The following is a 15231-nucleotide window of genomic DNA, read 5'->3' on the forward strand; positions in this document are numbered from 1 at the left end:
TATTGTGTAATATTATATTTAATCCCGCACTTTTAATGAATATGCCAGATATGTACTTATTTCTGAAACTTGCTTGGTCAATACTTTTCGATTAATATATTTACAATAGAAAAATGTATTGTTTTATCTACATTCATATACATATCTATCATATCGCTCAGTAAAATGCGTTTTTATACCCTACACCACTTTAGTATATTGGGTTTATGCTAATGTTTGTAACATACTAAAATATTCGTCCTATACCCACCTTAAGGTATACCAATCGGCTTAGAATCATTTTCTTAGTCGATTAAGCTATGTCCGTCAGTCTGGCTGGCTGTCATGTAAACCTTGTGTGCAAGGAACAGTCCGCAATTTTCAAGATAATTGGATAAAATTTGGTCCATTATTTCGACTAGCCCCCAACAACCGTACCCCCAAATAGGGCCTTTTGGCTTATAATTAAAAATTTAGTTTTATAGATCTTTAAATCGGCCTTCATTTCACTCTATCCCCCATACAAACTCCCCTTCAGAAAATGAATCAAAGGTGAAAATTCATTTACAAACACTAATAACACTTTTAAATTCTACATAAATAATATTGAAGAAGACTTAACTCCCCCTATCAATATTTTTAAGGGCAGGGCCATATTTTGCCCTACTCCCCTTTGAGCCTTCTTGTAAAAAATCTCTTTTTTTGTCCAAAAAAAAGTAAAAATTTTCCGAAATAAAGTTAAAAAACAAACCAAATGCTTTATTTTTTTAAATAATCCCAATTTTTAACATACATACTGACTGGTATCATATGGTAGGCTATACATTTATACTTGTTTTAACTATTTTCCTGTTGTAAACTAAACACTATTATTAGAAATTTTAGACAAAACTTCATAACTTTTTCGCGGAAATTTTAAATATTTATTATATTTACACAATTTAAATGCATTTGATAGCCCGAAAATAATATACTTTTATACCCTTACCCTTACCGCAATATAATTTTCCGACCCTATAAAGTATATATATTCTAGACCTTATTGGTAGCGGAGTCGATTAATTTAGCCCCTAAACATTCGAATTTCTAAAAATCCCTTCTTAGTTTAGGATCTATTTAGTGGGAGACCAAATTTCAGCTCATTAGCTTCAAACAGCCTAAACGGTTGAAGCTGTGTTGAATCAGTCAGTCAGTCAGTCAGTCAGTCAGTCAGTAGCGTTATAAATTTATATACATATATAAATAGATAAAAATGTATATTCATATATAGATAGTATATGTATATAAATGCATACATTAGTTTAATCTACTATATGTTTAATGTATTCATATTTAAAAATTTATACATATATATATGTATGCATATAGTACATAACCCTGTGTAAGTAGATATAAATATGAATATTAATTCATTTTCACCACTACTTATTCTATAAATAAAGTGTCTTTGATTTAAAAACGATCATTAGTATAGTTCTATTTAAGTGAATTAAAGTAATAAAATTGATCTATTTTAAACTATATATATTTATAAAAAATGACGTAAGTTTTTTATCATTATTTGAGTCCCTTTAAATATTGTCAGCTCAAAACGAGCTAAAAATCTCTAAAATTATATTTAAATATAAAATCATTTTTCATTTAAACGACTATGTTTCGTATTTGTGCAAATCGACTTGTTCCATGAAATCCCTGTTCAAATTTTGTTCAATAACAATAGCCGTGCTCCAGAACTTTCTGGTTAAAAAGAATAAATTAATTTTATTTATTATTAGGTGTATATAAATTGTAAAAAGTCGGTAATACAAAAATTAAAATTTAAAATTAAAAATTAATTCAATTAATTCAATGTATTTTCTCTTTAATGTATTTTCTCTTTAACCAATAAATGCAAATTTGTTCAATATGCTAGAAAAAAATGCTCTGGCTAAATCCTGCAAGTTCTAGCAAAAATAATATACATATTTTTGTTTAATAATTTTGTTCTCCTTTAAAATTTCTGGTTTAACTGCTTTAACTTAAAATTATAAGAAATATATAAAAAACTTTTTTAAAAAATTACTTTTATTTCTAGTTTAAAAAATATTACAAAAAAAAAAAATAAATAAAAAATATACCCATAAATGACACTGAAAGAATAGAATCTGTTATATTAAGGAAAGATTAGTTTTATCCATAATCACAGTGAAAAAAATGACGTAAATAAATAATTATTTTTTTAATTCTTACATAATTCTATCACAATGCTAAAAATATGGAATGATTCATTGCTATGTGAACATTAGCAATGAATGTGCTATGTGATTTTCTGTAACAGAGTTTAAATTGCAGTACCGATCATTAAAAAACTAGTTTTTATAATTATTGGATTTGATTTCGAATTTCAACATTACACCCGACATTTGAAAGCCAATGATGAGCTTTTAAGTAATTTTCTATGCTGTTTAAGCTGCCTACACACTATGAGAGAAGTCGTTAGATTTTTATTTTATACTGTAAAAACAATTAAAATCAAATTTAAAATATATTTTGTTTTTACACTATCAGATTTGAAACAAAATGAAAATTTTGTTTTACACTATAATACAAATTTTTAATTTCATTTGAAAATTGACATGTAGTTTTACTGAATATTATAATGTATGGCTTTAGAAAGAATTGTTCTTCATACAATTTCCGTAAAGTGCTATACTGGCATTTTAAAGTAATTTTCGGAATTTGAGCTTGTATGAGGGGTAAAAATAAAATTGGGTAATATGAAACACGATTATTAGGCTTCGTTTCAATAAACAATGTTTTCCGATTTTGTGAAAAAACATTATCATAAAATCAAGTTTTGAATTTGGAAAAAAAATAATTCTTTTATTTTCCCGCAAGTTTATGATATGCAGGTGACGAAAATTTTATCAAAATAATTAAACCGATATTAGTGCTGATCTAAAAACTTTCATAAGAGGTGTAAAAATATACCAACAATTTTCCACAGACATCGTCTTTGGTGCTAGAAAAGATCATGTACCAACTAAGTAATCACAAAGCTTTTAAAGGCAATGGTCCAAGCATTCGTTTGTGCAAAAAAAAGATACAACAAAAACTTAAATTTTTAAAATAATAGGGGAAAATTAAGTGCCAAATATTGAAAACAATTTTGTTCTTTAATTAAAAAATTGTTTTTTAATAGATATCCCACTCGCATCCCATTATAGGACTATAAAACATAGGTTTTCAGATATAAAATGTTCTAAACATTACCTAATTAATCCGCATTAATTTATCTTCAAATGTAATTAAGTTTTTTTTAAACCTTACATCACTGTAGTGAGGCGGGTATTATACGTTTTTTCTGATGTTTGTAACGCATGTGATGGTGTGCCGATCGACATGGTTTACATGGACATCCAGCCAGACGGAAATCTATAACTAGACTCAGAAAGTGATTCTGAGTCGATCGGCACACCATCACATGCGTTACAAACATCAGTTTAATTATACCCTACACCACTTTAGTGGGGAGGGTATATTGGGTTTGTGCTGATGTTTGTAACGAACAATAATATTGGTTTTATACACAGCTTAAAATGTACCAATCGGCTCAGAGCCTTAGTTTCATTTTGGTGAGACATGTTAAGCGGCGATCAAGGTGGATACCAAAATATCTCAAAAGACTTTGTTCAGGAATATTTATATTGTTTATCTGTACGGCATTGTCTTTTATTTTTCATTTGTCCAGCCACATTTCCAATTCGCCGATGTAAAACTGTATTTGTTCAGAAGCTATTGAAAAGTTTTCATAGAAAGCTAATTCTTTTCCAAATCTTTGGAAGTTTTTTTGCTGTGCTTGTGCGGAAGATACAAGTGACGATGTTGAAATCGGTTTATTATTTCACCTAGCCCCTATACAACCATACCTCCCGTTTTGGGCTTTTTTGTCATAATTACGTCAAATATACTTCGATCTTTTCAAAAATTGACACAAATATCGGAATGAAATTCTGCATAACTATTATATAATAATTTAATGAGAGTCGACCCATATTAAATACTTTAATTTTACATATTTTATGTTCTTATGTTTTAATACAAAATTAAACTCGGTTGTATTTACAGAACAAAAAAAAGTTCGGTTCAAATAGAAATTATAGAAATTAATTAATCAATTAACTTTACCAATAATTTATCATAGTAATTGATTTTTTTGTTTTTGATATTCAGATTTTGCAAAAGTAATATAGTTTTATGGATCGCATTGGTTTTAGTTGCTATTGCTGTAACATTCAGTTTAATAATTATTGGCCTCAAAAAAGATACATCGGACCATGCAGTTGGAGCTGTAGCTTCAAATGGTGAAGAATGTGCTGAAATTGGAGGGTTTGTATATACATACATAACTGATACAAAATATCAAATAATACTAAACTTTAAATTTTTTTAGACAAATGTTAAAAGATGGAGGTTCCGCAATTGATGCCGCTATATCAACTCTCTTATGTGAAGGAGTAATATTACCTCACAGTTTAGGTATTGGCGGTGGTTTCGTTGCTACTATATATACAAAAAAAACTGGTAAAGTTGAGACTTTAATTGCTCGTGAAACTGCACCGGCTGCATCTCATCAGGACATGTTTATTGGTAAAGAAATTACTGGAGCAATTTCTGCTGCTATACCCAGCGAAATTTTCGGATTTTGGCAATTACATATGAAATATGGAAAATTACCGTGGAACAAATTATTTAAGCCCACTATTGATTTATGTAAAAACGGACATAAGGTCTCAAAGTATTTGGCAAATGTTTTGACATTAAACTCAGAACGCATACGTAAAGAGCCATCAATGGCCGAAATCTTTATAAATCCTAGCACAAATAACCTATACAAGGAAGGTGAAATTATGTATCGCCCTCAATTAGGTGAGACTTTATCAATATTGGCTGAAGAAGGTCCCGAAACAATGTATCGCGGTGGTCGTATTGGAAAAATGCTTGTAGAAGATATTCAAAATATGGGAGGCATAATAACAGAAAAGGATTTGCAAGATTATGAGTATGTATTAGTAACTAATATATTTAAAGGTAAGAAATTACAGTGGACAGAGTGATGCCAAATGTAGGGACATTTTTTAGCGATTATTTTCTATTGTATGAATTTTTTTCTGAAATTTAACTTGTACACAGGGAAAACAGATCGTTGTTACAACCGAATTTGTTTCCAATCGAATTCCGTCGGTTCTCACAAATATCCCATAATTCGATTGTAATTACTGTAAAATTCAAAGGTATTTTACATTATGTGATTTTGTTTTAATACAAAGTATTATTTGAAAATTTACTGCAGTCTGAAAAACTAAAACTGAAAATTATTAGTATTTGCAACTGAAATATTATTTACACAGAGAAAGCAATTACGTTGTGATAACCGAATTTGATGCCAATCGAATTTGGTAGTTACGATAACTATCATATAAATACATTGCTATAGCCCAATATTTCAATCCGTTATAACGAATTATTTAAATACAGTGACTGAAAATATTGTTTAGCACAACTGCAAATACTACTTTAGAAGAAAGTTATATATTTTTACTTAAATTTTTACTCCTATTCTGGTTTACAACTCAATCATTAATTTAATAATCACTGATTTCGAACGGATTTACAATAAAGCACAATTTCGTAAACTTTTCACTTAATTTAGTGACAAAAAACACTTTTAAGGTTGCTAACAACATTCATAATACCAAAAAAGTTGGGTTGTCTTAAAGTTTTAAAGTTTTTTTATGTAAACCATAATATTCATATATCAACCATAATTAAACAATAATAAGGTAGAATCAGTAGAAAAGAACGTTCTCAATTTTACATGACTTGAATTGTCATAAAAAAGAAAATTAAAAAATGTAAAGAAAAACATTAAAAAATTATTGAACATTTTTTTACAAAAAAATTAAAATTGTAAAAGAAATAGAAACAAAAAACAGGATACAAGAAGAGTGGAATGTTGTTTGCGTGTGCCGTTCAAGAATCATTTCACGGTATTTTTCGTGGTTTCAATTTAAAGATTTTCAAGTTTTTCTTTTTTCAGTTCTTTTTTGTTTGACTTAACAAGGCAGAGAATTGACAACTCTCCCTACTGATTCTACCTTTCTATGGTCGTATCATGATATCAACAATTTATTCACAGAATTAGAATAAAAATAAAAAAAGTATTTTTTGATAAAAAATATAATTTATTAAAATATTATTTAGTAATTACGCTAGACAACACTGAAAATGCCGTTTAAATAAAGATAGCTGATTTCTATATATTTCCACCTGCTGAGTTCAAAAATTGTTATGCACATTTCCGGTAAGCTATAGTTTCCGAGATATTGTGTTTTTTGTAAAAACGTTATTAAAGAAATTTTTTAGTATTTTTTATATAATTTCTCAAAACCACACCAATATTCATAGAGTTATTTAACAACATGGTAATCTAAATTAAATTATCTATCATTAAATGATAATCATGCTGACAGTTATTACGGGATACCTTGTCACGATGTTGAAAATTGTCCTTTTTTGTTTTATCCTTATAACTTTAATTAAAGGCAAACAAGTTTGATTTAATTTTACAATATAGTACCAACACATAAGGATAAAACAAAAAGGCTCAATTTGCAACTTCCTTGCAAGGCAATCTTGTTATACTGCAATAACTGTCATCACGCAAAAAGTTCGATTTTGTTGACTTGTGTTTTCATTCATATAGGGTCCGATGGGAAAAGCCAATTGTTGCTCGATTTACTGGAGGTTATGAATTATATACGACACCTTTACCAACGAGTGGTGCTATCTTAGCATTTATTTTAAACGTAATGGAACCTCTTTATACAAGACACCATGACATCTATTGGCAACGTGTTGTTGAAACATTTAAACATGCGTACGGTCATCGTACAAATCTGGGAGATATTCATTTTGAGCCGCAGGTATCTAAGGTGTACGAACAATTAATGAGCCCTGCTTTCGCAGCAGAAATTAGGGATCTAATTAAAGATGACCACACTTTCACTGATATGGCCTACTACGGTGCTAACTTTACAAATGTAGAAGATCATGGTACAGCCAATATGGTTGTGTTGGCACCAAACGGTGATGCTATATCGGTAACTAGTACCATCAATAGTCAGTAAGTATGCTTGTATATTGGCATGTAAGTATGTTTGTGTATATTGGGGTATATTGGGGTAATAAATGTACATATGTATATACTTGTATATAAACATTATTCAAATCTTGTTTCCTTATGAATGATTAAATTCTTAAAAAGTTGCATTTAAAAGCATTAGTATTTCTTCGTAGATATTTTTCATTGATTTTACAAATTTACTTATCCCAATAATCTTTGTATATAAACGGAAAACTATTAACTCCCATTCCTTTTTTTGATAAATACGTATATTTCACTTACTATATATACTCGCCATCAAAAAAGATTGTAAAGAAACTGCCACTGAACACCTCAGCTGCCTTAACGATTTCACCTTATTAGGGCATCTTTATATTTTGTTAAACTGTTTTTGAAATTGTCATGTTGCATAGGCCGCACTTTTTACATTATTTGGTTAAGAAAATTGTCCAAAAATTTAAATGGTTTGAATCAATGTTTATGGAGTTAAATACATATCTTTTAATGTATTTTTATAATTTAAATGGTTTGAATCAATGTTTATGGAGTTAAATACATATCTTTTAATGTATTTTTATAATACATACATACATACATACATACATACATACATACATACATACATACATACATACATACATACATACATACATACATACATACATACATACATACATACAAACATACATACATACATACATACATACATACATACATACATACATTTTGTGTTCTTTTTCTAATGATTTAAAACATATATATCTTGAACCAGCTTAGGTGCAAAAGTTCGTTCTCGTCAAACTGGTATTATTTTAAACGATGAAATGGACGATTTTTCCACTCCCGGCAAAGTTAATGCTTATGGAATACCTGCATCGCCAGCAAATTATATTAAACCCGGAAAACGGCCAATGTCATCCACTTGCCCAAGTATAGTATTGGATAAAAATGGTCACGTTCAACTGTTAGTAGGTGGTGCAGGTGGTTCTAGAATCACCACATCCGTAGCTCAGGTGAGTTATCTTTTTGTTAGGTGGATGTTCGTTATTCGTTAATGTCTAATACAGATATTGCACGATTGTACTTATTTTTGTTCCAACAAATACGTTTTTTAGATAGGCCGAAAAAAACAATTATTTCAAATCAATTTCTAATAGTGAAATTTTTAGGGTGGTGTAGGGTATAAAAACAAATTTCTATTTTAATAAATTTGTATTAAAGTTTATACGAACAAATTCCTACACTGAAAATAAGTCATACTTAACAATACAAAAAAATATCGTAACTATATAAGACCCACTTCCGACATTTATTTAAACAAACACATTTAAAACAATTTTGTCATTCTGTTCCATTTAAAGAATACTATATTTGCCAAAGGAATTATCCCATTCGGAACCATGTTTTCCAAAATATGAATTAAGATAAGGCGATATCATACGTGACAAAAAACGGAAGTGCTTTTAAAGTACATATAAATATTTACGAAAATCTGCGAATTATGATGGTGTATTATTTTATTTTAATTTCTTACACTATGGGACCTATTTTTCATTAGTAATCCATAATTTATAAATAAAAAATAATAATATAATTTTATAATGAACATTTTTAAATATCGTATGTGACATATCGTATGTGACTTTTTTTTAGGTTATAAGATATATATTTTGGATAATATGCATACACACACTTAAACAAATCAAAAGGAGTAGGAAAGTGCAGTCGGACATGGTCGACCTATATACATGATTAAGCAATTTATAGATAAAAATAAAAAACTGGAGTTATAGGGTCAAATATTTACCGATGCTCATAAAATTCTAGGGTGTGATTTTAATTCATATACAATTTATTTGTGCCAAATTTTATCATAATACTAGTGATTAGAAGTGATTTACCGACGTTTAAGTGTTTTTCTGAAATTAAACTTTAAATGGAACTAGGGTGAAATAGGTCCAATCGTTATGAAAATCAGCATAAAGGTTTAGGCTTATAAACATTTTAGATCTGCCGATTTTTAAAGGGATATTATTATAATTAACATAATTATGAGCTAAAAAGTGATATTTTCCGGTCCGTTTGTATGACGAGATGTAAAAATAAACCGATTTCAAAAATGTTCAACAGTTTTCGTCTTTGGTGCTACAAAAGAAGTTATAAGGGTTTTATTTTTTCAGTCGTCTTTTATCTTTTCATGGAATTGCCAATATGTATGAACGTTGTTCTTATAATTTGTAATATATGAAGAGAAATTTTAATTGATGTTGGTCTATAATGTACTTTTAAGCTTAAATATTTTTTTGTAATTGTTTGCAATTTTTATCTTTTCCGATTTTCCAGACAATTTTACGCTATTTCGTTTTCGACGAATCCATTGAAAAATCAGTAAATTCTGGTCGGATACACCATCAACTGGCACCCATGGTTGTTGATGTTGAACCTGAGGTACCTGATCATACCGAAGAATATTTTATTAAAGTCGGACATGATATAAATTATTTGCCACCCAATAGAGCATTCTCGGCATTGACAGCCATTGGATTAAAAAGCAATTGGCCCCAACCAATTTGTGATCGTCGACGAGTTGGTAGTGCTGTGGTTGTTCACCAGCAAAATTAAATTGTTATAATATGTATAGTAAATAAAAATGAAAATAAAATATAAAAGCACTATTAAATACTGAAATGTTATATGGAATTACTTTTAATTAAGTTCGTTTATTATTATATTATAAAATAAAGTTAACCGGTAGATAAATAATTATTGTATGAAAACTGGCAAATTATCGTTAGGAAAATGGGGGTTTGTGAATTGAATTAACTAGAAAAATTATATCAGTGAGAAAATTGAATTACTTATAAACACAGAATTCCTTTTTTTGTCCGTTTTTATCCCAAAAATGTGTTACTTTCGAAACTAAAATATTTTCCCTATAGAGTTGTCAATAACAGAAACACTAATGCACATATAAAGACCCATCCAAACAAAATCGATAATTTTAGACACCTCCAACTTTTTCCTACAACCATAATTTTTCAATGCCAAAAAAATTGGTTGTGGTACTAGGAAACACCTGGTCTTCAAAGGAAATAAATAAAATGTTTCAATAAATGAAATGACATTAAAAAGTAAAATTTCAAAAAACTGTTGTGCCGTTTTAGAAATTACTCTTTTTCTCTAGATGTTTTAAAAACTAACGCTTGTATTTATAAAAATTCTTATTTTGCTTTTAATGCACACAATAGAACTGTGATATTCATAAACAAACAATAAACCTATATTAACAATTGTTCGGTTTTTAGTTTTACTTGGCAGCACTGTACAATTTGGCTGCCATTTTATGTGTTAGTTACAATTAGAAGAAAATATTCGTTCATTTGGTTTTCCTAATTTAATATTTTTGTTTAATATATATTTTTGACAATAAAAACGAACTTTTAAGAAAAATAAGTAAGTAAGTTAATATAACATATAATTTTTAATTATTATTTAAAGTATCCGAATAACGAATATTTTGCGACAAAATAAACATAACTATTGCACATTTCCTTATTTTTCTTGCAATTTCTGCTAAATTATTGCAAATATTGATAAATTTCTTTGATATATTTTGCATTAGTTTATGAATATTTTTGAAGTTTATGAATACAATTTTCGTTATTTTCAAATATTCATAAATATATCAATCGCTTATTTTAGGTTTATTACGCACATTTTCTATACAAAATTCCTATAATAAACCTTCAATAACTTTATTAGACATTTATGTTCAATTAACAAAAAGACAAATTCCAATCGACAAAGTTTTAATTATTTCTTACAGTTGTATTCGTAGTTTCAAAACTGAAATTTTAATCAAGTCAATCCAATGGTTGTCGTCATTAGTTTTGAAATTCAAAGTTGTCGGATTTTATTACAAAAAATTAAAAACTAACAATATTTTTTTTAATATTTGTGAATATTTAACAACCCCTACCCCTAGATTTGTTTTCGGCTTGTAAATATATGTTCTGGGCAATATTTTTACAGCTAAAATGTATTTTTTCAGTTATAAGTACATACCAGTGTATCTTTATTATAATATTCCACAAAATAAATTTTAACGTAGATATTATCTAATAATCCATATAATAATAACCTGTTTGTTGATTTCTTTTAAGAAAAATAATTTTATAATAGTCATTGTCGACAGTAATTTAATGACATCAAACATTTACTCTTATCGCTTTAAAATCAACAAGATTATCAGAAGGGAATATTAATCGAGAGTTTACTCGTAAATAAAATATTATAAAAATAACGTTTAAATTTTAGATAAGTGATATTGTAAAATGCATAGTATATTTGCCTCATTCATAACAATTTGTCAAAGTTTTATAAAACAAATTTTGTAAAAATGTATTTTTATGTAAATACATACAGAAAATGTTATAGTTTTATAGTGTAAACATAAAAATATAAACATACGGCTTTTATTCTCTTTTTATACCCTACACCACTGTAGTGGCGTGGGCTTTCTGGCTGTTCATGTAAAACTTGTGCGCAAGGTACAGGTCGGAATTTTCAACTCCAATTTTTGAAATAAATACATTTTTATCCTTTTTACCTATTTTATCCTCTAAACGTTTGAGCTTACAAAAATCTAAACAATGCCAAAGAAACCTAGTAAAAAATTATATTTGTGTGTTTCAAAGCAATAAAAATTTAAATTTAAAATTATGAATTATGAATTAAAGTGTTTTAAAAAGTTTTGCAGTTTCTGCAGATACAAGCTAAATGTAACCGTTATCCTAGAATGAACTAAATTTTTATTTTCTGTGGGAATGTATATGCGTTAGCCCGTATATACGTTCCCAATTTGTTACCCATAATATTTTGGGTTTAGTGTTGCCCGTTCGTGAGCTAGACAGTTTTCTAGAAAAAATCAAATGGGGTAAATGATTTTTCTTATTTTTTTAATATTTTACCCAGCTTCAAAAAATCTTGTTTCTTTTTCTAGTCTATCGATGGCTGTTGGAGAGCTGGATCGGTTACAAAAAAGTCTCTTTATATTTTTTAAATTTTACAGTTTTTTTCTTAAAGAAAATATATGAAAGTCTTTATGAAACCACCTCTAGTGGTGTGCAAATTTAGCAAAATTGTGAATACATATTATTTACATTCATGAAAACCTAACAGTTTTAAAATGTTTTGGAATGTTACAATTATGAGCAATCGGTCATTTATAATTAATACATCATTGGACGTGGCTTTAAAATCCCTTTCAAACGACACCCCATATTCTACATATTGTTTCAAAACAAAACTTAAATTAAAAAAAAAAAAATAATTTATAAATAATTTTTTTTTTAATTTGGTCCAACTCAGGAAGGGTTAGACTTAAAATATTTTGGGAATCATCATAAAACAAAGATGGGTAACAAGAACACGTTTCTGCTTTCCATACAGAGTGAGTCGGTCTAATATACCTATATACGTATTTTAATTAAATAATTTTTAAACCATAAGGCACAAATAAAAATTTTTATTTTTTGAATTCTATATAAAGGTTTTTACTTTCAATTTTCTTCAAAACAAATAAAATTTTATTCGAAACGAATTAAATTATTTTCAAAACAAACTAGATTTATTGATTTATTCAATATATTGATTTTCAAATAAACCGTCAAATAAACCATTATTACATCCGATAAACAAATATTGGTAATTTATGATTATTTCTAAAGAAAATAAGAATGAGAGTATCAACTTTAAAATTTGGCCACAAAAGTCTCGTGCCAAAATTAAGAAGCATCCCAAATAAAACGGAAATATAATTATAAAAGATTTCTATTTACACTAAATCCTAGGAAGATTTAATTTGAAATTAAATAAATTGAATTTAAGAACAAAAAATTAAATCAATATGAAAAATAATTTCAAATGAAAAAAATTAATTTATTTTGAAAAAAGTTTAATTTGTGTTGAAAATAATTTAATAAGCTTGGAATAAAATTTAATTTGCTTTGAAAAACAGACAAAATCAAATTGTCAAATTGGCGAGGTGCCACGCCAACATACAAAATCAATATTAAAAGTAGCATGCCTCAGCTAGAATCCTCAAATTTGTAGGTCTGGAATTTGTAGGCTAAATTTTATTTCAAAATGTCAAAAAGCTGACTAGCAATAAGGGGCGTAGCACATCCCATAGGAATATTATACTAAATTTCATTTACCTGGAAAACTATTGTAGTTATTACTGCACTAATACCTAAGTCCATAAGAATAGTTTCTGAAAAAATTAGCCTATCAGGGGAAACTATTTGAGTTAGAATTTTAAAATTTTGCAAGAAGAACTTTAACATCCATGTAAATATTTTGGGTAATAAATTGATGGACTACCAATGGGAGCGTTGCACCTCCCATATGAATAAAATTTAAAAAAAAAAATCGTTTATCTGGGAACTAATAAAGCTAGTTTCTTCAAATTTTACACAAAAGACTTTTATATCCATCTGAAAATTTTGGAAAAAACATTTAATTAGGGTGAATGGAACCCCCATATTAACAAAATAGAAAAAATCGAATGTCTATTATAGCAAAAATCCTCAAATTTTACACGAAAACTTTGAAATCAATATGAACATTTGGTATAGTGTTTTTTAAATTGGAAAATTAAAATTCTTTACGTGATTTATATACTTTGTTTTGAAAAATAACAGAAAAGAATGTTATATTCGGCTATGTTGAATCTTATATACCCAGCATCAAACCTCGTTTGACTCAAATGAAACTTACTTATGTCGAATTCCATCTACATATATACTCAAATTTTTAGGCCATAGGGGGTAGGATCAATTATGGGTCGATCCTCATAAAATTTGGTAGACAGAATTTGGTTCGATTTAATTTATTTGTGCTTTCAACAGACAGACGGACGGACAGACATTCTAGATCGTCTTAGAATTTAATGACGACACAGAATATACATATATACTTTTGTGTGTCTATGACCAATATTTCGATGTGTTACAAACGGAATGACAAAATCAATATACCCCTTATCTTTTTTGATGATGGGTATAAAATTATTGATTTCCCTTTTATTTATTTGAATAAATAAAAATTGCTGAGTGAGTATTATTAAAAAAATCATAAATAATTTTTTATTGAAATAAATAGAAAAAAAAACAAGAAGAAAAGTTTATTAAAGAAATCGATTAAAAAAAGTCTGGGAAATATTTTGGTACAATCAAAATATTTCTATCACGATTCTTTCATACTGTTTTTTAGCAAACATTTTATAGATAGTAATTATTTTCTGTCTCTGATTTTAAGTAAATATACACTATAAATACACATATTAATGTTCAACATTATACGCGAATGCATTATAATGAAAAAAATACGTTCACAAATATCCCAATAAACGCAAAACTTTTAAATTAATAATTTTTTATTTAAATCACACTAATATGTATGTAATGCACCGTAACATTAATTGTACATTCATTCATACATTAGTAGGGTAGACATTTTTATAGAGAGAAAAACTTAAGTGATGGCATCTCAGAGAGTTCGTCGTAAGAATTTCAATTTTTAAATAGAGTTTGACATATGTACGTATGTATAAACACATACACACAATGATCAACTGAGCTAACACTCTTACCTTTAATCAGTTAGTTTGCTCCGTTGATGTCAAATTCAGTCCCTCAGCGCTGCTGGCATTTATAATAAATAAATACTTCACTTTTAAAAGAGTTCATTTATTTTTTGTTGGGCACTACACCTTCTTCGGTTAAAATACACATACATAAATATATGTGTATAAAAATTTTACGTGTTTTATTATTTAACAAAAACATTAATTAAGACTTTAGATTTGTAACCCCCATTTTGATAAATGCTTAATAAAGTTATTTATCGTTTATTGCAGGAATTGTGAACAGAAATATGAATATGGGGGTAGTAGGTAAGTCTTAAATTATTTATTTTCTACGTTCCGTTATGAATCAGGTGATTGGTAAGACGATTCGACAAGAAACGTAAAATCGAGCCTTTAATAACATAAATGTACTCAATTTTTACTATAAAAAATAAAT

The 15231-nt window shown here is 27.9% G+C and overlaps 1 protein-coding gene across 1 annotated transcript; it reads left to right on the plus strand.

Moving 5' to 3' along the window:
• The first annotated feature begins 703 nt into the window (after positions 1-703).
• LOC111678920 (glutathione hydrolase 1 proenzyme) lies at positions 704-9847 on the plus strand. Its single transcript, XM_023440372.2, has 6 exons — positions 704-1521; positions 4192-4347; positions 4412-5020; positions 6725-7144; positions 7917-8157; positions 9488-9847. The coding sequence occupies exons 1-6, from the start codon at positions 1517-1519 to the stop codon at positions 9764-9766; spliced, it is 1710 nt and encodes a 569-aa protein (XP_023296140.1). The 5' UTR covers positions 704-1516; the 3' UTR covers positions 9767-9847.
• Positions 9848-15231: the final 5384 nt, after the last annotated feature.

The sequence above is a fragment of the Lucilia cuprina genome, chromosome 3 (assembly GCF_022045245.1).
Source record: "Lucilia cuprina isolate Lc7/37 chromosome 3, ASM2204524v1, whole genome shotgun sequence".
NCBI lineage: Eukaryota > Metazoa > Arthropoda > Insecta > Diptera > Calliphoridae > Lucilia > Lucilia cuprina.

Excerpts from the sequence above, each read along its gene's own strand:
- LOC111678920 (XM_023440372.2), top strand. Across the intron at positions 4,348-4,411 it reads GAATGTGCTGAAATTGGAGG|ACAAATGTTAAAAGATGGAG; the intron begins GTTTGTATATAC and ends AAATTTTTTTAG. Across the intron at positions 5,021-6,724 it reads AAGGATTTGCAAGATTATGA|GGTCCGATGGGAAAAGCCAA; the intron begins GTATGTATTAGT and ends TCATTCATATAG.